General features: G+C 42.2%; 1 protein-coding gene across 6 annotated transcripts; it reads right to left on the bottom strand.

Moving 5' to 3' along the window:
- Positions 1 to 7,869: 7,869 nt before the first annotated feature.
- LOC110533854 (TBC1 domain family member 8B) lies at positions 7,870 to 27,124 on the bottom strand. Of its 6 annotated transcripts, none has more exons than XM_021618403.3 (21): positions 26,907 to 27,124; positions 23,397 to 23,507; positions 22,715 to 22,833; positions 22,082 to 22,307; positions 21,686 to 21,926; positions 21,329 to 21,536; positions 21,062 to 21,229; positions 20,776 to 20,937; positions 19,494 to 19,644; positions 19,118 to 19,332; positions 18,911 to 19,028; positions 18,484 to 18,769; positions 18,173 to 18,305; positions 17,991 to 18,089; positions 17,829 to 17,897; positions 17,432 to 17,672; positions 17,198 to 17,263; positions 15,237 to 15,329; positions 9,548 to 9,595; positions 9,345 to 9,442; positions 7,870 to 9,188 (listed from the first exon to the last, which is right to left on the bottom strand). In XM_021618403.3, exons 1-21 carry the CDS (start codon positions 26,914 to 26,916, stop codon positions 8,754 to 8,756), a joined length of 3,297 nt encoding a protein of 1,098 aa, XP_021474078.2. In that variant the 5' UTR covers positions 26,917 to 27,124; the 3' UTR covers positions 7,870 to 8,753. The 6 variants fall into 6 exon arrangements, with proteins under 6 accessions (XP_021474078.2, XP_021474076.2, XP_021474079.2 ...); XM_021618401.3 differs by lacking the exon at positions 26,907 to 27,124 and adding an exon at positions 26,092 to 26,404; XM_021618404.3 differs by lacking the exon at positions 26,907 to 27,124 and adding an exon at positions 26,266 to 26,396.
- Between the last annotated feature and the right edge of the window lie 245 nt (positions 27,125 to 27,369).

Here is a 27,369-nt window from a genome sequence, read left to right on the forward strand (position 1 = left end):
CAATGCTGCAGTCATTCTAAAGACCGACTGCAGGAATATCCCCCAGAGCTGTCGCCAGAGAATTTTATGTTTGTTTCTTTATAATAAACCGTCTCCAATGTTGTTTTAGAGAATTTGGCAGTACGTACAACGGGCCTCACAAGCGCAGACCACGCCAACCACGGACCTCCACATCCGGCTTCTTCACCTGGGGGATCATCTGAGACCAGCCACCAGGACAGCTGATGAAACTGAGGAGTATTTCTGTCAGTAATAAAGCCCTTGTGTGGGGAAAAACTCATTCTGATTTGCTGGGCCTGGCCCCCCAGTGACGTGGGCCTATGCCCTCCCAGGCCCACCCATGGCTGCGCCCCTGACCAGTCATGTAAAATCCATAAATTAGGGCCTAATGAATCTCTCAATTGACTGATTTCCTTATTTGAACGGTAAGTCATTAAAAACATTGAAATTGTTGCATGTTGCGTTTATATTTTTGTTCAGTATACAATGGGCCAGTTCGTTTTGTCACTTAAGGACCAATGGAATGGTCTAAAATGTGCAAACTCCACCTAACCGGGGCACCGGGCCATGCATAACGAACTTGCCTACTGTTCCAGGCGCAACTTCTTAGTGATCCCTTCGCGCGCCAATCCGACACCCAGTGAACTAGCAGCACTCCAAATTCAAAAACAGAAATACTCATAATAATAATTCCTAAATCATACAAGTGTTATACACCGGTTTAAAGATTAACTTCTTGTTAATCCAGCCACAGTGTCAGATTTCAAAAAGGCTTTATGGCGAAAGCAAACAATGCTATTATCTGAGGACAGCACCCCATCAAAGGAATAAACTGTGTTCAATAGTGGATAAAAACAAAGTGGAGCAAGCTTTCAGGTCACGCGCCCCAACTACAACAGTACACTTCACTCTACCCTCGTTCTGAACAGCCCTACTTCTTCATTTCTCAAAGGAAAAACATCAACCAATTTCTAAAGACTGTTGACATCCAGTGGAAACGATAGGAACTGCAAGCAAGTGCCTTAGGAATCTAGATTCCCATAGAAATCCCATTGAAAAGAGAGTGACCTCAAAAAACATTCCTGGATGGTTTGTCCTCGGGGTTTTGCCTGCCAAATAAGTTATGTTATAATCACAGACATCATTTTAACAGTTTTAGAAACTTTACCAATTATATGCACATCCTGGCTTCTGGGCCTGAGTAGCAGGCAGTTTACTTTGGGAACACTTTTCATCCTGACGTGAAAATAGTGCCCCCTAGCCTTAGGAAGTTTTAAACAGGCAGTCCAATTCTGATATTTTTTTCACTAATTGGTCTTTTGACCTATCTGATTAGCACTGATAAAGATCTGACGTGATCGGTCAAAACACAAATTAGTGGGAAAAAAAATCTGAATTGGGCTGCCTGTGTAGATGCAAAAGGCCCAGTGCAGTCAAAATGTTGTTTTTCTTGTTTTTTTGTATCATATTGTACAACAGCTGATGAAACGAATGCTGTAAAAGTGTGAAAACATTTAATCCGTGTTATTTCCTGATTGAAAATACAATTTACGCTTCACATAGGTGGAGTTTCAGCTTGCTTGGTGACATCACCAGGAGGTAAATAAGTTAATAGACCAATAACAAAGGTTCCAAACCTCACTGGCAATTAAAGCTAGTTTCCCTACTCAGACCACTCCCAGACAGTCCTAGCATAATTCTTGCTTTTGTTTCTTTTAGACCATTTTATTGGAAAACTATTACAGTAAGGTACTTAATTGTTACCCAGAAATTACTTGACATTGCTATAAAACAACTGCATTGGACCTTTAAAGCCCTTTTGGCTACAATTTATTTTCCTCCCACACCTGAATGGGCTGGGACCCAACAGAAGTCATAGAGATGGAAAGAGGTCTCTTCTTTGTATCCATGCAATTATGGCATCTGCGATAGCATGGGCAGGACATTTGACGATATCTTCATAGATATTTCTTTCTTCTTTTGTGTTTGAAAGTGTAAGGCTTATATAGAGTACCACAGTATGAGTCATAATAACTATAAAACCTAGAGGTCAAACAAAGGGGATTTTAGAAACACTTAAAATAAGGACACTTAAAATAAGGTCTGTGTTTCATGTAGGCTTAACCTGGCGTGATGTTTTGATAACTGTGTTAATCCCTCTAGGACAAGGTGATTTATCAATAGATTTGCCTGCATTTACCCCCAAAGTTAAATAAATGCTAATTAGCTGCTAATGTGGCAATCACAAAAAACTGCAAATAAAATTATCTGGACGAGACTGACGAATCGAGGCAAAGGTAAGAATCTCTGGATTAACTATATAATGTTAGCTAAATGTAATAATGAATAAATAGGCTACATTTCTTTAAATGGACAAGTCTGTGAACTGTCTGTGCAAGTTTTAAATTGACACAATACCTGTTTAGCAAAGGTGTCAGCTAGAGATGACGTGGAGGAACTTGTAGGGATTTGTAGTTTGCATGATGTCTACGTTGATGCTAATTAGCATTTTCAAATCTGAGAGTAAATAGAGCCAAATATTAGTAAGTCACCTTGTCCAAGAGAGATTTACATGTTTATCAAAATGTCAGCCTACATGAAACACAGCCCTTATTTTAAGTGTTTCTAAAATCCCCTATGGGAAAAATGAATGATGGAAAAACGACTGGAACCATATCCCTGTTTTGAGTCCTGAACCAAATCTTGTCATTTATACATTGTGGACACTAGATGGCGATAAAGCCATTTACAAACCATAGATCCCCATTTGAAGAAGACAACAATGCTCTCTGATCATTGGTTGTTGCTCCCAACCGACAGGAATCCCCACCCAGTTGACTACTTTAAAATGGGGGAAGCCCTCAATGGCAACTGCTAAAACAGATTATATCCTATTTGAGTCCTCTATACATATCTACAGCAGTAACACACTGCCACACCCAGTCTTGCAATTCTCCATAATAAACCTAATGCCTCCAATAGTAGATCACCACTATTAGTTACCAGAGGATAAACTACACAGTACAGACAAAGAATCTGAGCATAATTCAATTCTAATAGGTTAAGCTTCCACCACCCACTGAAGAACAATTTCCATTGCCAACAGTTCAAATGAGTATGCAGACAGGCCATCTGTTAAGTCTTCTACAGTATTTCTGCACATCAAGTTCAGGAACATAAACTCCTGCTCCCGTGTGTCCACTATCAGGATCCTTGGAACCATCTGTAAAAACCAGTTCAACCAGTTCACCTATATCACTGATTTCTGACCAAACATTTTCCACCAAGGTTAAATGAACAACAGGGGTGGCGAGTAACCCCAGACGGACATCCCCAAGCCTCAGCTTTCTCAGAAGATGTGCACCCAGGGGGGGCACCAAGACCGAGTTTGGGAAACTCTGCTCAAGAGGGATACATGTTAGGTCAAGGGTGTCAGACTCATTCCACAGAGGGCCTAGTGTCTGCAGGTTTTCGCTCCTCCCTTATTAAAAAAACTTAAACCTGCAGACAGGAGGCCCTCCATGGAATGAGTTTGACACCTCATGCTACAGTGCCTTGCGAAAGTATTCGGCCCCCTTGAACTTTGCGACCTTTTGCCACATTTCAGGCTTCAAACATAAAGATATAAAACTGTATTTTTTTGTGAAGAATCAACAACAAGTGGGACACAATCATGAAGTGGAACGACATTTATTGGATATTTAAAACTTTTTTAACAAATCAAAAACTGAAAAATTGGGCGCGCAAAATTATTCAGCCCCTTTACTTTCAGTGCAGCAAACTCTCTCCAGAAGTTCAGTGAGGATCTCTGAATGATCCAATGTTGACCTAAATGACTAATGATGATAAATACAATCCACCTGTGTGTAATGAAGTCTCCGTATAAATGCACCTGCACTGTGATAGTCTCAGAGGTCCGTTAAAAGCGCAGAGCATCATGAAGAACAAGAAACACACCAGGCAGGTCCGAGATACTGTTGTGAAGAAGTTTAAAGCCGGATTTGGATACAAAAAGATTTCCCAAGCTTTACACATCCCAAGGAGCACTGTGCAAGCGATAATATTGAAATGGAAGGAGTATCAGACCACTGCAAATCTACCAAGACCTGGCCGTCCCTCTAAACTTTCAGCTCATACAAGGAGAAGACTGATCAGAGATGCAGCCAAGAGGCTGAAGAAACAGCAGAGGGAACACCCCCCTATCCACATCGATGGAACAGTAGTGGAGAGGGTAGCAAGTTTTAAGTTCCTCGGCATACACATCACAGACAAACTGAATTGCTCCACTCACACAGACAGCATCGTGAAGAAGGCGCAGCAGCGCCTCTTCAACCTCAGGAGGCTGAAGAAATTCGGCTTGTCACCAAAAGCACTCACAAACTTCTACAGATGCACAATCGAGAGCATCCTGGCGGGCTGTATCACCGCCTGGTATGGCAACTGCACCGCCCTCAACCGTAAGGCTCTCCAGAGGGTAGTGAGGTCTGCACAACGCATCACCGGGGGCAAACTACCTGCCCTCCAGGACACCTACACCACCCGATGTCACAGGAAGGCCATAAAGATCATCAAGGACATCAACCACTCGAGCCACTGCCTGTTCACCCCGCTATCATCCAGAAGGCGAGGTCAGTACAGGTGCATCAAAGCTGGGACCGAGAGACTGAAAAACAGCTTCTATCTCAAGGCCATCAGACTGTTAAACAGCCACCACTAACACTGACACTGACTCAACTCCAGCCACTTTAATAATGGGAATTGATGGGAAATGACGTAAATATATCACTAGCCACTTTAAACAATGCTACCTTATATAAATGTTACTTACCCTACATTATTCATCTCATATGCATACGTATATACTGTACTCTATATCATCGACGGTATCCTTATGTAATACATGTATCACTAGCCACTTTATACTATACTATGCCACTTTGTTTACATACTCATCTCATTTGTACATACTGTACTCGATACCATCTACTGTATCTTGCCTATGCTGCTCTGTACCATCACTCATTCATATATCCTTATGTACATATTCTTTATCCCCTTACACTGTGTACAAGACAGTAGTTTTGGAATTGTTAGTTAGATTACTTGTTATTACTGCATTGTCGGAACTAGAAGCACAAGCATTTCGCTACACTCGCACTAACATCTGCTAACCATGTGTATGTGACAAATAAAATTTGATTTGATTTGATCACTCTGGATGAACTGCAGAGATCTACAGCTGAGGTGGGAGACTCTGTCCATAGGACAACAATCAGTCGTATATTGCACAAATCTGGCCTTTATGGAAGAGTGGCAAGAAGAAAGCCATTTCTTAAAGATATCCATAAAAAGTGTTGTTTAAAGTTTGCCACAAGCCACCTGGGAGACACACCAAACATGTGGAAGAAGGTGCTCTGGTCAGATGAAACCAAAATGGAACTTTTTGGCAACAATGCAAAACGTTATGTTTGGCGTAAAAGCAACACAGCTGAACACACCATCCCCACTGTCAAACATGGTGGTGGCAGCATCATGGTTTGGGCCTGCTTTTCTTCAGCAGGGACAGGGAAGATGGTTAAATTGATGGGAAGATGGATGGAGCCAAATACAGGACCATTCTGGAAGAAAACCTGATGGAGTCTGCAAAAGACCTGAGACTGGGACGGAGATTTGTCTTCCAACAAGACAATGATCCAAAACATAAAGCAAAATCTACAATGGAATGGTTCAAAAATAAACATATCCAGGTGTTAGAATGGCCAAGTCAAAGTCCAGACCTGAATCCAATCGAGAATCTGTGGAAAGAACTGAAAACTGCTGTTCACAAATGCTCTCCATCCAACCTCACTGAGCTCGAGCTGTTTTGCAAGGAGGAATGTGAAAAAATGTCAGTCTCTCGATGTGCAAAACTCATAGAGACATACCCCAAGCGACTTACAGCTGTAATCGCAGCAAAAGGTGGCGCTACAAAGTATTAACTTAAGGGGGCTGAATAATTTTGCACGCCCAATTTTTCAGTTTTTGATTTGTTAAAAAAGTTTGAAATATCCAATAAATGTCGTTCCACTTCATGATTGTGTCCCACTTGTTGTTGATTCTTCACAAAAAAATACAGTTTTATATCTTTATGTTTGAAGCCTGAAATGTGGCAAAAGGTTGCAAAGTTCAAGGGGGCCGAATACTTTCGCAAGGCACTGTATATGTAAGCATAGCCTACTACAGGGGTAGGCAGTTTATGTTTTTTATTTAACTAACCTGGAAGACCAGTTGTTGAATTTATTGAACTGATCAATTAGCGCAGTTGGTCAAGTGTGGTGCCTAGTTGGAACAAAATCCTGCGGAACTCCAGGGTTCAAATCCATCCTGGTTGTTCGGTTCATTCACTTGGCCTATTTGCAAAACAACTCATTCATTCAAATACACATATTTGATGTCTAAGACAGACAAACTGAGATTTTTTTATTATAACTTTATTTCATTTCAAGACGTTTGACATTCACATAGTGTCACTTGTGGTAGGCACAGGCAGATCAAAAACGACATAACATTTCAACGGATTCATTTTCCTCCAGAACCCCCCCCCACCCCCCCCCCTCACAAAAACAGGCAGTACACAGACTGTAGACAGTCACCATATAAATGTGTTTAAATGAGAGTACTGTAATTAAGACCATTAATTGGAAACAATGCCATTACATTTACAAGTTATCTTAAGTCGGCCTAAATACATTTGTGCGACGAGTCATCTTAAAGCGTAAACAGCTTAAAGGTGAAATAAAAGGTCACCTAATATAGTTTCACTGGTAATAAGTACACCATTATCCTATGTATTGCATCAAGTAGATAAAAATCTGACTACAGATGTCTACTGCATAACTGATAAAGCCCATAGACAATGTCTCTTTATTTCTAAATGCGAGTGTAGTCTACAACAATCTATCATGAGAACTGTGTCATTTCAAATGGCAATTTCCCTGCAAATATTTAAGACTTTCATTTAGTTGACTTGTTCACAGGTGAATTTAACTTCCCACTCAAGAGTCACTACTAATGCAATGTAGAGTAAACTGCTAATTTTAAACAGTAACACTTGCTCTCCCATGAACATGCTCATTACTAGATATATATATTTTTTTACTGCAAAGTAGCTACATATCGACCATATTTTATGATATTGTGCTGTCAAGTAATGCTTTAAGGTGACAAATATTTATATTAACCTTAGCATCTATTATAACAAGGAATATCATTTTAGAGGACTATAATATAACTGCAAGGTGTGATTTTACACACAGATGGCACTGAGGAAAAACGCTCAAATAGAGAAAATACAAACCATGTAAAAGTTGCTCAGCTGTCCTTTTCCTGACTCATTTTGAAAATAAATATGTATAACTGCTCATGTAAAATAGAAATATCTATACTACACAAAAGACATTGAAGCAGGTTTTTTTCCAATCAATATCTGACTAAAATCCTGCATTTTACAGTCCACCACATCAAACCTAGAAATAAACTAACACATTCAGAGCCAACTGTGTTGCATTTGGAATAATTAGTTATTGTCATAATTTATCCATGCCCATGCATCCTTTCATGCTTAACAGCATTTCAAAAAAGTCTAACAATTTATAAAGGAATGTGTAACAGGATATACACTACCAGTTTTTTTCTGCAGTCTCACAAATATAATCAAACATAACAATAATTTCCTGTTACAAAACATTATAAATATAACATTTACTCTGACAAATATTTAGTAATCCCTTTGCAACTCAATTAAATTTACAATATCAAACAAGATAATATAAATCATAAGACAGTTATGTATATTCTTCTGTATATCAAATTATATATACATTAACTTAATTTCCTTTAAAGACTCAGACATTAGTTAGAAACTAAATATTGCACAACGTCCTCATTTGTGGTTGCCTCAACAACAACTATACAATTAGTTTTTAGTTTGTGTCCTGAAAGTGATTTGACTTGGCAATGACAGCATGCTCTTGTTCCCTCAGTCATGATATTTCAGCAAAACAAATGGATAATTGAAGGCAAAAAAGCAAGAGGCCATAAAAAAACTGAAATGTAGAATTCCAACTATTCAGCACTCTCTTAGGCCTTTAGTAAGTAGTGGTCCCATTGTTTTCAAAAGCCCCCCTTCCATAAAATGACCAGAAATAAATTGGCCACATCCCTTCATTACAAAATAAACCTAGAGATACAATAACAGTGGTGCCTCTTTCATCTCTCCATTCTAGGTTCCATTCATTGCATAATTATGGATGAGCAACAGTAAGGGTCTCATATACAATTATTCATCCCATCTACATGCACCGGTATCAGGCAAAGACTGACTTCCATTGTTGGCTTCAAGTGACTACCCTGGAGGGTGCTCCCTATATATTCCACACAGGTCAACTGATCACTCTCACCCCAATTTGAAAGGCTGGTGTTTCTGAAAATTAGCTGAGAGATTTATGGCTGCATGAGAAAAACCACTCTGGCACTTAGAAGCAAGATGCTTGAGCAGGTTCGCTGGTGTGCAGAGGACAGGACAAACTATGAATCTACAAGATACAACTGGAATTTATACAAGTATATTTCTACGTTTGGTTACAGTGAACAGGGTTGGCTTAGGATCCTTTCCTGTTACCTGACCAGGTGGAGAAATAACAGTAGAAAATAGAGAGGATAGTGAACAGAGACTTAATGGCTTTGATAAGAGGGTTAAACCCACAGTGGATCCTTCACTCGTTTGTCTTGGCTTTCAACTGAGCACACTTGGCATGGTCCAGCCGGGCTTGAATGTCTACAGGCCTCTCAAAGAAGCGCACAAGGACAGGCTCGTTGAGCAGGGATGCCAGGATCTGCTCAAAAGCGAATGACCACTCGACCTCCTGTGGGATGGAGCCTGCCTCCTGAGTGATGGGAGTGCTAGGGGTGTCAGAGCTGCTCTCAGGGGTGCTGGAAGCCTCTCCGTCAGGTAGAGCCCCCTCTAGGGCAGCCTGGATGGGGCTAGTGCTGGACTTCTGGGGACTGGTGGGCTCCTGGAGCCTGCGCCCTACTTCTTCCATTCTCAGCAGAAGACTGGTGACTCGAGCCACAGCACGGTACAGAGACTCTTCCTCTGGGTCACTATGGAACAGGTTGTAGAGTGTTTTGGAAAACTGGATAAACTGAGCCTGACAAACAAAAAATAAAAGAGATGGATTAAATGAAGACTTTTGCATAAAGGAATGACATGTGTATTCAATTGTTCAAAGTTGACCTGTTCAAAAGATAACTATGTCATAGCCACCAGATTGACTTCATGCTAACCTAGATAGTGGTGTATTCACCTGGTTTATTCTGGGTAAATCCTTAATGCTCTCCTCTTTCTTTAGTATCTCATCTTGCCATTGTTTCAGGTAGGCCTGCAGATCAACTTTCCCTCTGCCTGTGGGAGTGAAACAGAAAGCGCAATGTGTTTTCTGACATTCTGTTCAAATTAGCAACATTGTGAAGCTTGGTAAAATAGAACGAGACATGCCAATTAAAATACCTCTTTCAGGGCTTTTTCTGATCACGCCATCTTCTGGAAGGTCAGACACTACATAGTAAGAATGGAATACATTCACATCAAAGGAAGTCATACAGTAACTGTAAAGTACATTTTGCCATTCTAAACCATAACCAGTGAGCAATTATATCATATATACAGTTGAAGTCGGAAGTTTACAGACACCTTAGCCAAATACATTTAAACTCAGTTTTTCACAATTCCTGACATTTCATCCTAGTAAAACTTCCCTGTCTTAGGTCAGTTAGGATCACCACTTCATTTTAAGAATGTGAAATGTCAGAACAATAGAGATTTATTTCAGCTTGAATTTCTTTCATCACATCCCCAGTGGGTCAGAAGTTTACATACACTCAATTAGTATTTGGTAGCATTGCCTTTAAATTGTTTAACTTGGGGGCCTCCCGGGTGGCACAGTGGTCTAGGGCACTGCATCGTAGTGCTAGCTGTGCCAACAGAGACTCTGGGATCGCGCAGCCGGCCGTGACCAGGAGGTCCGTGGGGCAACGCACAATTGGCTTAGCGTCGTCCGGGTTTGGCCGGTAGGGATATCCTTGTCTCATCGCGCACTAGCGACTCCTGTGGCGGGCCGGGCGCAGTGCACGCTAACCAGGTCGCCAGGTGCACGTGTTTCCTCCGACACATTGGTGCGGCTGGCTTCCGGGTTGGATGCGCGTTGTGTTAAGAAGCAGTACGACTGGTTGGGTTGTGTATCGGAGTATAAATGACTTTCAACCTTCGTCTCTCCCGAGCCCGTACGGGAGTTGTAGCGATGAGACAAGATAGTAGCTACTAACAATTGGATACCACGAAATTGGGGAGAAAACGGGGTAAAATAAAAATAAAAAAAATAAAAAAGATAAACAAGTTTTAATGACTCCAATCTAAGTGTATGTAAACTTCCGACTTCAACTGTAAACCTTTGGTACGTTTTTCTGCCGACTAACCAACCTCATTAACCGGTCAACAAACGGTAAAGTGTTTTCGAAACGTGACCAACAGAAAATAATATACATACATACATACAAGGAATGGTCATTTTTCATTAAGAGCTTAATGAAAACATGCAGCAATAGCAAGCCTATGTCTTACAGTCAAAAGGATATAGGCTATTATTAAACATGCAACTGGTGTAATGACTTAGCTAATAAAACATGCAACTGGTGTAATGACTTAGCTAATAAAACATGCAACTGGTGTAATGACTTAGCTAATAAAACATGCAAAATGCAATTAGCGACAAAACACTGTTCTAAACAGCGCACTTAATGCGAGCGGCTCCATGTGTCACAGAGATGAAAATCTCAGTTAAACGTAGAAAAAGGGGGAATCTAATAACTACGATGGGTTGCTAATATGACTAGGATTGTGACTTTGGCTTCTGGACAACAAAATATGAATACCAATAGAACAAATGCTGGTTAATGGCATTAGGAAGTATTTCTTAAAGAATTGCCTCCACATTTCTATGGTTGGATTTTGGATAGGCTGCTGTGAAGCAAGGTAAGACATTCCTCATTACTTGTATTAAAGTAAAACTTTAATGTTTCAAACAATTATAATGCCACAAGCTCACATTGTAAAGTTCAGGGTGACACGTTGCTAGCCTGCCTACCGTTGACTATAGCCTATGCACTCGAATGGCGAATGGGAGGCACGCTTGAATTAGGAGTTGAGATTGAGAAATAAAAATGTTAGCTTTTTAATTGTAACCCCCCTATTTATGGCCAATTTCGTCATATCCAATTACGATCTTGTCTCACCGCTGCAACTCCCCAACGGGCTCGGGAGAGGAAAAGGTCAAATCATGTGTCCTCCAAAACATGACCCGCCAAACCACGCTCCTTAACACCCGTAACAATGTGTCGGAGGAAACACCATTCAACTGTGGCGCCTAACCCACCCCAAGTAGTCGCAATGAGCCGGGTAAAGGCCCCCCCGGCCAAACCATCCCCTAAACCCGGACGACGCTGGGTCAATTGTGCGCCGCCCTATGGGATTCCCCGGCACTGCCGGTTGTGAAACAGCCTGGGATCAAACCCGGGTCTGTAGTTTTTAAAATTTTATTTCACCTTTATTTAACTAGGTAGGCCAGTTGAGAACAAGTTCTCATTTACAACTGCGACCTGGCCAAGATAAAGCAAAGCATTTCGAAAAAAACAACAGTTACACATGGGATAAACAAACGTACAGTCAATAACACAATAGAAAAATCTGTATACAGTGTGTGCAAAATGTTATAATGAGGAAAGGCAATAAATAGGCCAAAAATGGCAAAGTAATTACAATTTAGCAATTTACACTGGAGTGATGGATAGTGCAGATGAGGATGTGCAAGTAGAAATACTGGTGTGCAAAAGAGCAGAAAAACAATGACGATGAGGTAGGTAGTTGGTTGGATGGGTTATTTACAGATGGGCTGTGTACAGCTGCAGCGATTGGCAGGCTGCTCTGACACCTGACGCTTAAAGTTAGTGAGGGAGATAAGTCTCCAGCTTCAGTGATTTTTGCAATTTGTTCCAGTCATTGGCCGCAGAGGACTGGAAGGCTTTGGGGATGACCAGTGAAATATGCGTGCTACGGGTGAGTGTTGCTATGGTGATCAGTGAGCTAAGATAAGGTGGAACTTCCTTGAGAGCAATTTCCAAACGCCTGAAGGTACCACGTTCATCTGTATAAACAATAGTACGCAAGTATAAAGAACATGATACCACGTATCCCTCATACTGCCCATGAAGGAGACCTGTTTTGTCTCATAGAGAAGAAAGTACTTTGGTGCGAAAAGTGTAAATCAATCCCAGAACAACAGCAAAGGACCTTGTGAACATGCCGGAGGAAACATGTACAAAAGTATCTATATCCACAGTAAATACACATATCCACAGAGTCCTATATCGACATAACTTGAATGGCTGCTCAGCAAGGAAGAAGCCACTGCTCCAAAACCTCCATAAAAAAGCCAGACTACGATTTGCAACTGCAAATATCGTACTTTTTGGAGAAATGTCCTCTGGTCTGATGAAAGAAAAATAGAACTGCTTGGCCATAATGAACATCGTTATGTTTGGAGGAAAAAGGGGAGGCTTGCAAGGCGAACAACACCATCCCAACCGTGAAGCACGGGGGTGGCAGCATCATGTTGTGGGGGTACTTTGCTGCAGGAGGGACTGGTGCAGTTCACAAAGTAGATGGCATCATGAGAAGGAAAATTATGTGGATATATTGAAGCAACATCTCAAGACATCAGTCAGGAAGTTAAAGCTTGGTCGCAAATGTGTCTTCGAAATGGACAATGACCCCAAGCATACTTCCAAAGTTGTGGCAAAATGACTTAAGGACAACAAAGTCAAGGTATTGGAGTGGACATCACAAAGCCCTGACCTCAATCCTATAGAAAATGTGTGGGCAGTACTGAAAAAACGTGTGCGAGCAAGGAGGCCTACAAACCTGACTCAGTTACACCAGCTCTGTCAGCAGGAATGGGCCAAAATTCACCAACTTATTGTGGAAAGCTTGTGGAAGGCTACCTGAAATGTTTGACCCAAGTTAAATAATTGAAAGGAGGCAATGCTACCAAATACTAATTGAGTGTATGTAAACTTCTGACCCACTGGGAATGTGATGAAAGAAATAAAAGCTGAAATAAATCTCTACTATTATTCTGACATTTCACATTCTTAAAATAAAGTGGTGATCCTAACTGACCTAAAACAGGGAATTTGTACTAGGATTAAATGTCAGGAATTCTGAAAAACTGAATTTAAATGTATTTGGCTAAGGTATATGTAAACTTCCGACTTCAACTGTAGGTCTGTAACAGTTTGGGTCTAGAGTGTCTCCCCCTTTGAAGAGGGGGATGACTGCGGCCGCTTTCCAATCTTTAGGAATCTCAGACGATACGAAAGAGGTTGAACAGACGAGTAATAGGGATTGCAAAAATGGCGGCAGATCATTTTAGGAAGAGAGGGTCCAGATTGTCTAGCCTAGCTGATTTGTAGGGATCCAGATTTTGCAGCTCTTTCAGAACATCAGCTGTCTGGATTTGGGTGAAGGAGAAGCGGGAAGGGATGGGCCAGTTGCTGTGGGGGGTGCAAAGCTGTTGGCCGGGGTTGGGGTAGCCAGGTGGAAAGCATGGCCAGCCATAGAGAAATGCCTATTGAAATTGTCGATTATCGTGGATTTATCAGTGGTGACAGTGTTTCCTAGTCTCAGTGCAGTGGGCAGCGGTACTCTTATTCTCCATGAACTTTTGGAATTAGTGCCACGGGATGCAAATTTCTGTTTGAAAAATCTAGCCTTTTCTTTCCTAACTGACTGTGTGTACTTGTTCCTGACTACCATGAAAAGTTGTATATCGATGCTAGTGCAGTACACCACAGGGTGTTTTTGTGCTAGTCAAGGGCAATCAAGTCTGGAGTCAACCAACGGCTATATCTGTTCTTAGTTCTAAATTTTTTGAAAGGGGCATGCATATTTAAGATGGTGAGGAAATTACTTTTAAAGAATGACCAGGCATCCTCTCCTGAAGGGATGAGGTCAATATCCTTCCAGGATACCCGGGCCAGGTAGATTAGAAAGGCCTGCTCGCAGAAGTGTTTTAGGGAGCGTTTGACAGTGATGAGGTGTGGTCGTTGAACCGCGGACCCATAACAGATGCAGCCAATGAGGCAGTGATCACCGAGATCCTGGTTGAAAACAGCAGAGGTGTATTTAGAGGGCAAGTTGGTCAGGATGATATCTATGAGGGTGCCCATGTTTATGGATTTGGGATTGTACCTGGTAGGTTCCTTGATAATTTGTGTGAGATTGAGGGCATCTAGCTTAGATTGTAGGACGGACAGGGTTTTAAGCATATCCCAATTTAGGTCACCTAAATTGGGATAGTACGAACTCTGACGATAGATGGGGGGAAATCATTCACATACGGCGTCAAGGGCACAGCTGGGAGTTGAGGGGGGTCTATAACAAGCGGCTACAGTGAGTGACTTTGTAGTGACGCCCCAAGCACTGCGATGCAGTGTGTTAGACCGCGGCGCCACACGGGAGGCGTCAAAACAGTTAACACGTGATTGCATTTAGAACCTTTAAGCAATTTGTTACGTAATGACTGGCCTTAAAAAACACATTTAATTCCAGTACCCTCTTTTTAAAGAGCTGCTCTCACCCTGGATGACAGGTGATAGGCTATTCTGCTCCTCAAACTAGACTGTATGCTGTGCACGTGTGATAAACAACACAAGAGATCCATATAGCACATTGGGGAGCTATGAAACAACAGAAGACCATTCATTTTCAATGAAGGAAGCAAAGTGGGCAGGGGACCGTTGGGCAATGCGAGCATAGAGTGTGAACAGGGCAGGACCAAAGCTGGGGAAAGTTCACTATAGTTTCCAGCCCCTACTGGATTGGCTATTGAAACCTAGCACTAGCTCACCTGCTTGTTAGCACCAACATGAGTGCGAAGCAAGCTTGGCTATCCGAATTTCACATTAAAAAGGATCTAGTTAGTTAACATCCCTAGATGGTAGTAAAACAAATTGTACACAACAAAAGACCCACATTTAAGACATTGTTAAAGACAGACAGATGAGCATCTACCAAAGAGAAAAGCACAGAGAGGACTAGAGTGAAAAGGTTATAGCATAGAAAGAAAAGAGCAAAGCAAGCTGACCAGTCAATCGACTCAAGTGGGATATGTCGTCAGTCATTGGAATAAAGTGAGGCAGTCTTTGGGCCTTTGATTGGAAAGGACTACCTGTGAAAGCTGGAAGAAGACATTGTCTGTGAGAGCATACAACATTACAGTAGGGACAGATGTAAGGAACAGTTAACAAAGAGATTAGTTGGTGAGTAGAAGAGTAGCACAAAATATACAGTACAGTTGAAATTAGAAAGGCACAGTCTGCAAGAAAATTGTATTGGGATTTGTTTCTTATTATACAGTGCTTTCAGAAAACATTCACACCCCTTGACGTTTTCCAAAATGTGTTGTGTTACAGTCTGAATTTAAAATGGATTAAATTTAGATTGTTGGTCACTGGCCTACCCCATAATGTCAAAGTGGAATTATGTTTTTAGAAATGTTTACAAATTAATAAAAAAATGAAAAGCCGAAATGTCTTGAGTAAATAAGTATTCAACCCCTTTGTTGCTGCAAGCCTAAATAAGTTCAGGAGTAAAAATTTGCTCTGTGTGAAACAAGTGTTTAACATGATTTGAATGTTTACCTCATCTCTGTACACCACACAAAAAAATGTGTAAGGTCCCTCAGTCGAGCAGTGAATTTCAAACACAAATTCAACCACAAAAACCAGGGAGGTTTTCCAATGCGTTGCAAAGAAGGGCACCTATTGGTAGACGGGTGAAAATTAATCAGAGAGATGCAGGGGGTTGCATGTCTGATTCTGCATCTCTCGACATCGGCCCCCGGGGAGCAGTTGTTGTTGGGGGTTAACTGCCTTGCTCAAGGGCAGAACAACAGATTTTTCCACCTTGCTGGCTCTGGGTTTCGAACCAGTAACCATTTTTTTATTACTTGCCGAAACACTCTTAACCGCTAGACCACCAGGCTACCTACAAATATACAGGCGTCCTTCCTAGCTCGGTTGCCAGAGAGGAAGGAAACCGCTCAGGGATTTCACCATGAGGTCAATGGTGACTTTAAAACAGTTTAATGGCTGTAATAGGAGAAAACTGAGGATGGATCAACAACATTGTAGTTACTCCAGAATACTACCCTAATTGACAGAGTGAAAAGAAGGAAGCCTGTACAGAATATAAATATTTCAAAACATGCATCCTATTTGCAATTAGGGATTAAAATAAAACTGCAAAAATTGTGGAAAAGCAGTGTTGTTTGGGGCAATACAAGACTTTACTGAGTACCATATTTTCAAGCATAGTGGTGGCTGCATCATGTTATGGGAATGCTTGTAATTGTTAAGGACTGGGGAGTTTATCAGGATAAAAAAGGAATGGAGCTACGCACAGGCAAAATCCTAGAGGAAAAGCTGGTTCAGTCTGTTTTCCACCAGACACTGGGAGATGAATTCACCTTTCAGCAGGACAATAACCTAATACACAAGGCTAAATCTACACTGGAGTTGCTTACCAAGAAGACATTGAATGTTCCTGAGTAATTAATTTTTTACATCTACTTGAAAATCTATGACAAGACCTGAAAATTGTCTAGCAATGATTAACAACCAATTTGACAGAGCTTGACATTTTCAAAATAATAAATGGGCAATTGTTGCAGAATCCAGGTGTGGAAAGCACTTAGAGACTTACCCAGAAAGACTAACAGCTGTAATCGCTGCAAAAGGTGCTTCTATTGACTCATGGGTGTGAATAATTATGAAAATGAGTTTGTCATTTATTTTCAATAAATGCGCAAAAATGTCTAAAAACATGTTTTCACCGTCATTATGAGTTGTGTGTCGATGGGTGAGAAAAAACATATACGGAATACATTTTGAATTCAGGCTGTACCAACAAAATGTGGAATAAGTAACAGGGTATGAATACTTTCTGAAGGCACTTAAGAAGGAATACAGAACAAAAGTATCATAGACAGAATGACAAGAGGTTAATAGAGAAGGTGCTGATGAAGTTATAGGTGATCTTACTTACCTGGTGGCTGATGAAGCTTGAACAGGAATGTCAGTTTGCTGGTGAAAGTGCCGCTGTACAAAATATCTGTAGTAAGAACAAAATAGGGAAGGGGTAAATTAGCATGAAAGGTTTCATGAGGTTGACGCTGGATTAGATGTGACATATAGTTCCCACAGATAACGTTAGAAGCAGAGGGTGGGAACAGCATTCATAGACTTGTAGCTATGCATCAGCCGGCTGGTGTAACCTTACCCAAGGCACAGCAGAACTCTTTGAAGTTGACGAGGCCATCCTGGTTCTCATCCAGCAGGCGGAAGGCCCAGAGGAAGAGGGTGTCCTTGCCACTGCAGAGGGACCAGGGCTCCAGGAGGGAGAAGAGCAGGCTGAACTGATGGAAGCCCAGCTGGTACTGCTCCAGATAGGCCAGGCTGGGGTCGTGGTGCAGCAGCACTGGGCTGTTCATTGTCCAGTAGCAGCTGAGGAAATGTTGCCTCTGGAAACACATTGAAATATTCAATCTCCAGCGGTTAACTTTGTGTCTATTTTCAACATATTTAAATTTTTCATGTCAACTCTGTCTATGAGAAGGAATATTAATGCATGTAGGTATGCAGTAGTATATTATTACTATTTGAGATATTGCACCAACCTTGAACAATATATAAAGTTCATCAAGCTGGGAAGCACTGAACTTTACTTCTTGTGACACTACCCGCAGCTGGGGAAAAAGTACATCTCAAATAATCCTACATCAAATTGTAGTAAACAATGCCAAAAAGATGCTATGGAAGTTTGTGGATGAGCAACTCACCACATTTTGCTTGGTTGTATCCTCTAACGTTTGGATAACATATAGTTTGTTTCTTTTCCGCTTGCTCTCTACTTCCTCTGATTTCATGTCTCCATATTTCTGTCAGCAAATTAAAAAAGTCTAATCAATGACAAGCCTGACATTGAGACATGGGGTCCTAGCAACTCTGACTGTTACAGTACCTCATAGGCTTCTTTGATGAGATCACTGACATCCACCTTGGAGATGGATGATGCTTTGTCATTGTTCCCTACAGAGTTTTGCTGCACTGTTTGTGGAAGAGGACTGTCCTTATTGGTCACATTATCAAAAAACCTGCCAGGGCAAACAGAGCAGCAGTTAAGTAACATGAATTAAATGGACATTCCTATAGAATTACCTCATTGTTTTGGAATTTATGTTACTTCACAACCCAACCATAACCTAATACGGTACTTTGAAATAACCAATTCAGTTGACCTTCAGACCCCGCCCTCTCAGTGTTGACACTCACTTGTTGAGGATGGTGACCGCCTCAGCGTCGTCATGGGAGCTGATCAGGCCCTCCATGTTGTAGTCGAGCACAGCCAGGCCCAGCTGCAGGATGGCTTTGATGCCGTCGTAGAAGAAGCAGTCGACCACGTTGACCGCGCTCTCTATTGGCAGGACGCTGATAAACAGGGTGAGGAACCAGGACAGGGACACAGAGGAGAAGAAGGTCAGGTCTGTCATGTGTTCCGTCAGCTGGGTGAGGTGCATTCGGATCAGTTCCTCAAACACCGCCTGGTCCACCAGTGCACCTGAGGAAACACAAGTTTGTAAACAGGATGTTTAGCAGTTAAGGGGGAAAGTGTAATTCAGTATCAAACACACATACCGTACAAATATCTAATGTCATGCTACAACTAAAAATGATATTGTTGTTCAGCTGCGTCACTCACCGATGATCCTGCGGTTAAAGTAGTCAGGCAGCATCCTCTCACAGACGGCCACCAGCAGCCAGAAAGCCTCCTCCTCTTTTGCATAGAGCAAAAGGACTGACGTCAGGATGTTCATGGCCTTCACAAGAGAAAAAGCACGAGCAATATCAAGGTGCCCATTAGCTTTTTAAAATAAAAAATGTGTTATAGGGGTTTCTAGCTTGGTACCTGGCAATAGCCGATTTTGGGGTTCCTGTAGGCGTATGCGGTGAGGACTCTGCGCAGGGCAGAGATGCCTGTGTCGCTCTGGAAGGCAGGGTGCTCTGGTAGGGAGCGGTGCAGGTCTCTCTCTATCTCGTCAGTGGCCAAGGTGCTGGTCCCCAGAGACTGATCCACCAGCTCACTGTAGTACCCTGGGTTAGTGGCCATGTCGTTGACTGCACCTATAGTACAAAGGCAAAACACCCCACTCCATATTTAACTAAACACATCCAGCGTCCTACAGCCATCTACGGCATTAAACATTAGAGACACCACACTTTAACACGCCAGTAAAGGAAACATACATGCCATTTAACAGTTAATGAGCCATATCAAACAGAACCTGAGAAAAGCATCCAGAGCTCTCCCCTTAAGGCCTCAGGGATGCCACGCACAATCAGGTCTCGTGTCTTCTTGGTACAGAACATACTGGTGCCACGGCCATATTCTGAGAAGTGGATGTTCCATGACTGCTCCTTCATCTTCTCCTTCAGCTGTCAGGCACAGAGATGAAACAGTAGAATAAGAAATGAGCTGTCAAGGCTGGGACAACTCTACAGTACAGGGAGAGCACCTTTAAAAAAAAAAACTTCACCCTATTATCATTCTCACACTGGAAAAAAACTGTTCTCCTAGAGAAACTATCGTGAACAAAAATATAAAAACGCAAGATGCAACATTTTCAAAGATTTCACTGAGTTAGTTTATATAAGGAAATCAGTAAATTGAAATAAATTCAATAGGCCCTAATCTATGGATTTGACATGATGGAGAATACAGATATGCATCTGTTGGTGACAGATGCCTTAAAAAAAAAGGTAGAGACGTGGATCAGAAAACCAGTCACTATCTGGTGTGACCACCATTTGCATCATGCAGCGCGACACATCTCCTCTTCAATGGCTGTGTGAAGACAATGGGCCTCAGGATCTCGTCACGGTATCTCTGTGCATTCAAATTGCCATTGATAAAATGCAAGTGTGTTAATTGTCCGTAGCTTATACCTGCCCATACCATAACCCCACTGCCACGATGGGGCAATCTATTCACAATTATGACATCAGCAAAACACTCCCCCACACGACGCCATACACGTGGTCTGTGGTCGTGAGGCTAGTTGGACAGTGACAAATTCTCTAAAACGACATTGGAGGCGGCTTATGGTAGAGAAATTAACATTCAATTCTCTGGCAACAGCTCTGGTGGACATTCCTGCAATCAGCATGCCAATTGCACGCTCCCTCAAAACATGAAACATCTGTGGCATTGTGTTGTGTGACACAACGGTACACTTTAGAGTGGCCTTTTATTGTTCCCAGCACAAGGTACACCTGTGTAATGATCATGCTGTTTAATCAGCTTCTTGATATGCCACACCTGTCAGGTGGATGGATTATTTTGTCAAAGGAGAAATGCTCCCTAACAGGGATGTAAACAAATGTGTACACATTTGAGAGAAATAATATTTTTGTGTGTGTGGAAAATGTAGGGGATCTTTTATTTCAGCTCATGAAATATGGGAGCAACACTTTACATGTTGCGCTTTATATTTTAGTGAAATGTTTATATTTCTTCATACTATGAGCAAAAGTAATATTTTAGAGAAAAAGACCACTTATATCCACCATTTTGGGGTCCAGATTTTCGGTGTCCTGGGGATGGAACACGGTCATGAGGGCCTCAGTGCTAACAGCCTTGCTGCTGTCCTTCTGTCCCACCATCAAAGCCACCTCCTCTGGGTTGTCCTCAAAGTGATTGATGAGGTTTTGGCACTCCCCTCTGATGACCTGCAAGGCACAGTGAACACACAATTCTGTTTGTTTTCAATAGCAGCAATTATAGCCTGGCAGATAAGGAGGTGAATTAGAGACAGTTGGAAGGTTGATGGCAAAGGTCAAAACAGTAAGTTACCTCAGTCGATGCAGAGTGCTGAGGACTGGCCGTCATCCCACACCTCCTGCGGATTGCATTGGCGAGGCGCTCAAAGTCTCGGACTTCAGAGAACCGTAGAGCCCTCTTACCCCGCACACACACAATCAAAGCCCTGCTGCTACGGTCCGGCTTCTCCACACCAATCACCTGTAAGGATAGGAGTTGGTTTCAACAACACTGGACAAACCACTGAGCAACAGAACAAACGTTATCAGTAATTAGTTGTGTTTCATGGAAGCGTCTTGCCTCTCTCATGGGGATGATGACGTGGCACTGGCTGCCATCCTGGCTCGCGAAACACAGGTAGCTCTCGGAAAGACATATCTTCCCTAGCGTGTTGAAGTGGCTGAAGGGCACCCACAGGAAGCTCTCATACACCTCCAGCAGGTTCTCCTCTTTAGGCAGCCTGAAGAAGGCCCGGAACTGCTCGTTCCTAGCATGCGTTTCTAAGCCTCTGGAAGAGAGGAAAGTGACTGAGAAGAGCATGGAAGAACTAAACAGAGTTATGACTATCGTCTCAGTTCACCATGGTGCCCTGATGTAACTGTCAAATAGGAGTTATGTGGAAGAGCGCAGGGACAGTACGTCAGTACAGTACAGTACCTCTTGGTGATCTGCAGAGGGTCTGAGAGGGAGGGCTCTTCCTGGAAAGTCTCCTTATCAAACAGGCGTTTGATGGAGTAGTCAGCCAGCTGCTCCATGATCAGGAACGTCTCATTGAGATGAAGGAACATGGAGAAGAAGTGGTCCTCCCCATTGGCCAACACATGGATGCTCTCCGTCAGGATGACATTGGACGTTTTCTCCAGCCTCCAGATCTCATTCCAGGAGATAACCAGCTTCACTGAAAAGGAAACTTATTTTATTTTATTTTTTATTTTCACTGCCATTCTGTCATGACATGGAATGATAATAATATTGTATCCAAATACAATGGATAAGTGACAATTTAGTGACAGTTAGCCAACAGTGAGGGGTTGCTCAGGTCTCTGGTCTCACCCTCGGAGCCCAGCAGGTAGGAGTAGAAGGACAGGAAGTTGGTGCTGAGGTAGAGCCAGCCCTGGCAGGGCACGTGACCCCTCCAGTAGCTGCAGGAGTAGTAGGTGACCAGCTTCTCCTTCTGAGGGAGGTCAAACCATTTCTCAAACCTTAGCAGCGCCTCACGGAACTTCTCAGGGTCATCCTCCTGCACGCATGACACCTTTCCTTCCTCAGCAATCAGACCCTTTATAGAAAGAAGAGGTCAACATCCCTCTAATGGCCACTGAGATAGCTAATATAATTGAGCAGTCTAAACAAGTCAGCATGCCATCTCCATTCTGTAATATGTATCAAGACATATAGATTAGCATAATATGGTTTGTTAATTCATATTGTTATTAAACCTACTATCCTTTGCTTAGCTTTCAACAAACAGTCAAATGTTTCCATATCATAAAGCAGTAGTGAAATAACAATCACCACCAACTATTTTCAAAGAGTAAGCACTTATCATCAGTAGGCTTCACTACATGAATAAATCATTAAGTCTGGAGGAGGCCTCCATCTCCTGTGAGAGCGGCAGAGATCAACAATAGTATTGTTGATGTCTGTGTCTAACCACATGTTTAATAAGCTTTAGTGATTACTTACTCTGATCTTGCCCTGCACAAAGCTGGTGATGTCATCGCTGGAGTCAAACACAGACAGGGTTCTCATGATGTTCTTCTCCAGCCACTCCCAGTGTTGGCTGATCTCCTCCTTGGTGCCACCTAACCACAGGGAAAACAGTCACAAATGAAAGGAAACTGTTGACACTATCCATGACTAAGCCATCTATTTTGTTACAAAATGGGAAATGTGTCTAGACTCAAATATAATCCTAAAGGTTATTACATGATTGTAGCCTGTTATTCCATGACTAAAGCCTATATATAATGTTTACGTTCAAATCAAATGACATTTCATTGGTCGCGTACACATATTTTGCAGATGTTATCGCAGGTGTAGCGAAATGCTTATCTTCCTAGCCCCAACAGTGCAGTAATACCTAGCCATATAAAACATGCAAACCCCAAAAGGAAAAAGAAAGGAATTAAGAAATACAGAAATAATAGAACGAGCAATGTCAGAGTCTGGAATATAAATATGTATATGACAGTGTGTATAGATATTATGGACAGTATATGAACAAAAATGGTGTGTACAGCAGTAGTTCTATAGGATGAGCCTTGACTAGAATACAGTACATACATATGAAGTGGGTAGAACACTTAATGTGTGTTGTCTACTCTGACTGAAGAGTATAGTTGAGAAAGTGTAGAGAGACTCTCACCACACGCTATTGACCAGTAGACCTGGGAGTCCGGTGTCTGGTGTAGAATGCGAAACGGTGCAACTTTAGACGTAGAGTCCAGCATCGTATCCAGAGTTCCAACCAGGAGACCTGTCCCAAAAATATGTAGCAATCATTTTCATTAACAGCCAGACATTTTAACAGGCATAATAAGACATTTCAAAATGAGGCAATTTCATGTCTATTGATTTACAGTATCTAGCAAACAAAACAGCCCTTTCACCTGGGTTGGATCAGCATGCCATTATAATGTAACATGGAACAGTCAAAACTCAATGGATATTGTGCTGCTTATCATCACATTCAAGTGTCCTGCCTGTCGGTGCCTCAAACCAACAGTGTTGTGTTACCCATCTACCCCTGTAGTGGCCTTCATAAATTATTAACAAGGTCAGAGCTATACTGCTATCCCAGACTGCATCAGCAGCATCTATGGCTGCTGTGCTTGGGGATCATGACACAGCTGTAAAGTGGTCTTAACCTCAAACCCAGGCTAATTGCTAACAAGAGCCGGCTGGTGGATGAGACTACGGTGGCCTACACTACAGCTGTGAACTGATTACAGACTTTGTTTTGCCCCATACTGTAAATCATCCATCATAAAAGTTTGGCAGACACTCTGACAGAACTTGTGCATCTGCAGTCTGCAAGGACCTCATTAGGAGCAGGCATCACTGGATAATAGCCTGCCCTCTGCCCTGTGGCCATTTAAGATTTAAATCTTGATACTTCAGGATAAAAAGTTAACGTTGCAGGGGGCTTCCGAGAAGGCGTTGAAAAGGAGGAGAGCAGCCATTGGTGGACCTCCATCCATTATTAGCCCAGTCAGAGAATATATCTATTGTGCCCCAAAAATTGTGTTCTCAGTGTCCATCTAATTGACAAATACATGTACCATGACAATCAGTAGGCTATAACCACTGGAACACCGTTGGCTTCAACAGAATAGAAGGCCACCATTGCTATTTTTAGCATTAGAGATGAGAGAAAATGTGAAAGTTAGCTATGCTGTTTCAGTCAAGTGGATAACTGTGATCAACAGCTGAGAATTGGCTTATTGGAGCCTGTGAGTGACCATGTGCAAGACAACCTACTATTATTGGGAAACTGACAGCTGACATTCATTGACTGCAATTGAGCAAACAAGGTACCCTACTCACTCTTGGTGTAATGTATACAATGAATGACTCCTGACTTGCACGGTGAAGGAGGATCAATATGTAATCAAATAGGGCAGTATTGAACTCAAAGATCAACAAACATTATTTTTTATAATGTAGAATATGATCATTCCACTTCAAATGCAGGGAATTAGTAGACCAGACTGACACTATAGAAAGGATGAGCATTGACCTGGCTCTACTCATGCTTGAGTAGATACAGTACATTCTCATACAGAAGTGCACATCAGTATAGCCCATTGCTCCACTCATAAACTAAAGCAAATGTCGGCAACCCAATATTTGACACGTCATAGCGTGTGTGCAAACAACATTGGAGTAATCATCATTCCAAACCATTGCAACTAAAAGGATAGTTTCTATTGGACAAATTCAGGTAAGTCCCTTCCTGTTTCGTTACGTTTAAGAAACTTTTGCAACAGATGTTGGGTGATTAGGCCTGGCTCGCAGTCAGCATTCCAATTCATCCCAAAGGTGTTCAATGGGGTTGAGGTCAGGGCTCTGTATGCTGTAGCATTAATATCAATTCACTAAAACTAAGGGGCCTAGCCCAAACCATGAAAAACAGCCCCAGACCATTATTCCTCCTCCACCAAACTTTACAGTTGGCACTATGCATTCGGGCAGGTAGTGTTCTCCAGGCATCCGCCAAACCCAGATTTGTCCGCCGGACTGCCAGATGGTGAAGTGTGATTCATCACTCCAGAGAACACCTTTCCACTGCTTCAGAGTCCAACGGTGGCAAGCTTTACACCACTCCAGCCACACTTGGCATTGTGCATGGTGATCTTAGGCTTCTGTGCGGCTGCTCTTCCATGGAAACCCATTTCATGAAGCTCCCAACGAACAGTTATTGTGTTGACGTTGCTTCCAGAGGCAGTTTGGAATTCAGTAGTGAATGTTGCAATCAAGGACAGTTGATTTTTACATGCGATACGAGTCAGCAGTCCCGTTCTGTAGCCTAACACTTCGCAGCTGAGCAGTTGCTGCTCCTAGATGTTTCCACTTCACAAGAACAGCCCTTACAGTTGACCGGGCCGCTCTAGCAGGGGAGACATTTGGCACATTGACTTGTTGGAAAGATGGCATCCTATGACGGTGCTACATTGAAAGTCACTGAGTTATTCAGCAAAGGCCATTCCACTGCAAATGTTTGCCTATTGAGAATACATGGCTGTGTGTTCGACTTTATACACCTGTCAGCAATGGGTGTGCCTGAAATAGCCGAATCCACTAATTTGAAGGGTTGTCCACATACTTTATATTGTGTACCTGTTGCAATCAAAGCTAACATGTGAAGTTCAGGCTCAGGCTGTCAATTTGTCACGCGCATCTAGAGAACTGTCTGCCTCCCTCCCTCCCCTATACATGTCATAATCTGGAGGAAAATATAACGGAAATATGAGCTCTCGTTTGATGGCGTGAACACTTCGCTAGACGGTCATAGCGGTACCACTGGGATTTACCAGAACAGCAAAGAACAGAACGCATACCTGTCAAACCGCCTCCTCCTTCTCCATATCCTCGCCTCCTTTGTAATACGAAATAATCGTTGCCTTTTTCCGTCACCCATAACTTGAATGCATTTTTCAGCAATATCTCTTCAGGTTTAAGCCACATATTTCAATTCACATATGTTTATTGCTTCCACAGGCAGTTTCAATTACCATATATTTATTGAATCCAATGTGCATGTCAAGATGTTCATTTCTATTGCAACCGACATCCATGAACATTTATCTGTTTGTGTCAGCACTGAGCAGACCCTTTCCCACGTCGACAAAATCTTGCTTAAGTCAACAATACAAGGGCTTTTGGGGATTGTAGTTTATTGACATGAGTGGCTGCATGCTGCAGAACGAGCTAGCTTGATACTGTAGACTTGCTTTCCCATAGTCCTTCTCGGTCGAAAAGTATCACATTTCATAACTTCAGTGCAAAGCAGTGTTAAAAATACTGTAACATAACTTGAGCGTCAAGCGCAATGACGCATCCTTTAATATGTATTCTGTCTATAGTCAAGTGCCGCTGATATAATTGACTGACACATTTGCTCAGTATACAGTCTGTACTATGAATAATATGACTTCTAATAATAATGTCCCTCATTGGGGAGGGGACTGTGGATCTGTCTACGTCCGTCCCTTACGTCACACGCGATATCAGACAGCACTGGCCCGATTTTGACGAAACTTGGGTGAATGAAACGTCTTGCGGTCATTTACAAAATAACAGTGATTGACCAGATGGTGGCGCTATAACAAGATATAGAAAATGCAAACGTTGAAAGGTCATGCCCCTTACCCACCTGAAGGCATGAAATTCGGTAGCCAACATAAGTCCCTCTCCTCAGTCCTCACAAGGATTACCTTTGGCTCGGGGACCGACAAGGTCCGCCATTATGGGTTTTTCGCCATTTTGAATTCATGAAACAGTTCAAACGAAACTAAAGATATGTATAACTAACCCAAGATAGACCAGAGCCTGTCGTTTCCAACGTAGTCAAATAATCATAGTGGGCAGAACAAGCAAGGAGGTGGGCAGAGCCAAGCAGGAGCTACTGAGATCCTATTGGCGCGTTCTAACATTTATTTGCATATTTTCGTTAGGGAACGCCTACTCTGAGAAGTGCGCGTGTGCAATAACTAAATTCAACCTTGTGCTCCTAAATAACACAATAAAAAAGAAAAAAAACATTGGCAAAAGGTAAAGTCCGCTATGTTTGTTACAGATTCTAGTTTGGGAAACAGAAAACTTTGTTCTGACAAAAT

This window comes from Oncorhynchus mykiss, chromosome 10 (genome assembly GCF_057628025.1).
Source record: "Oncorhynchus mykiss isolate SJ-2025 chromosome 10, ASM5762802v1, whole genome shotgun sequence".
Lineage (NCBI taxonomy): Eukaryota > Metazoa > Chordata > Actinopteri > Salmoniformes > Salmonidae > Oncorhynchus > Oncorhynchus mykiss.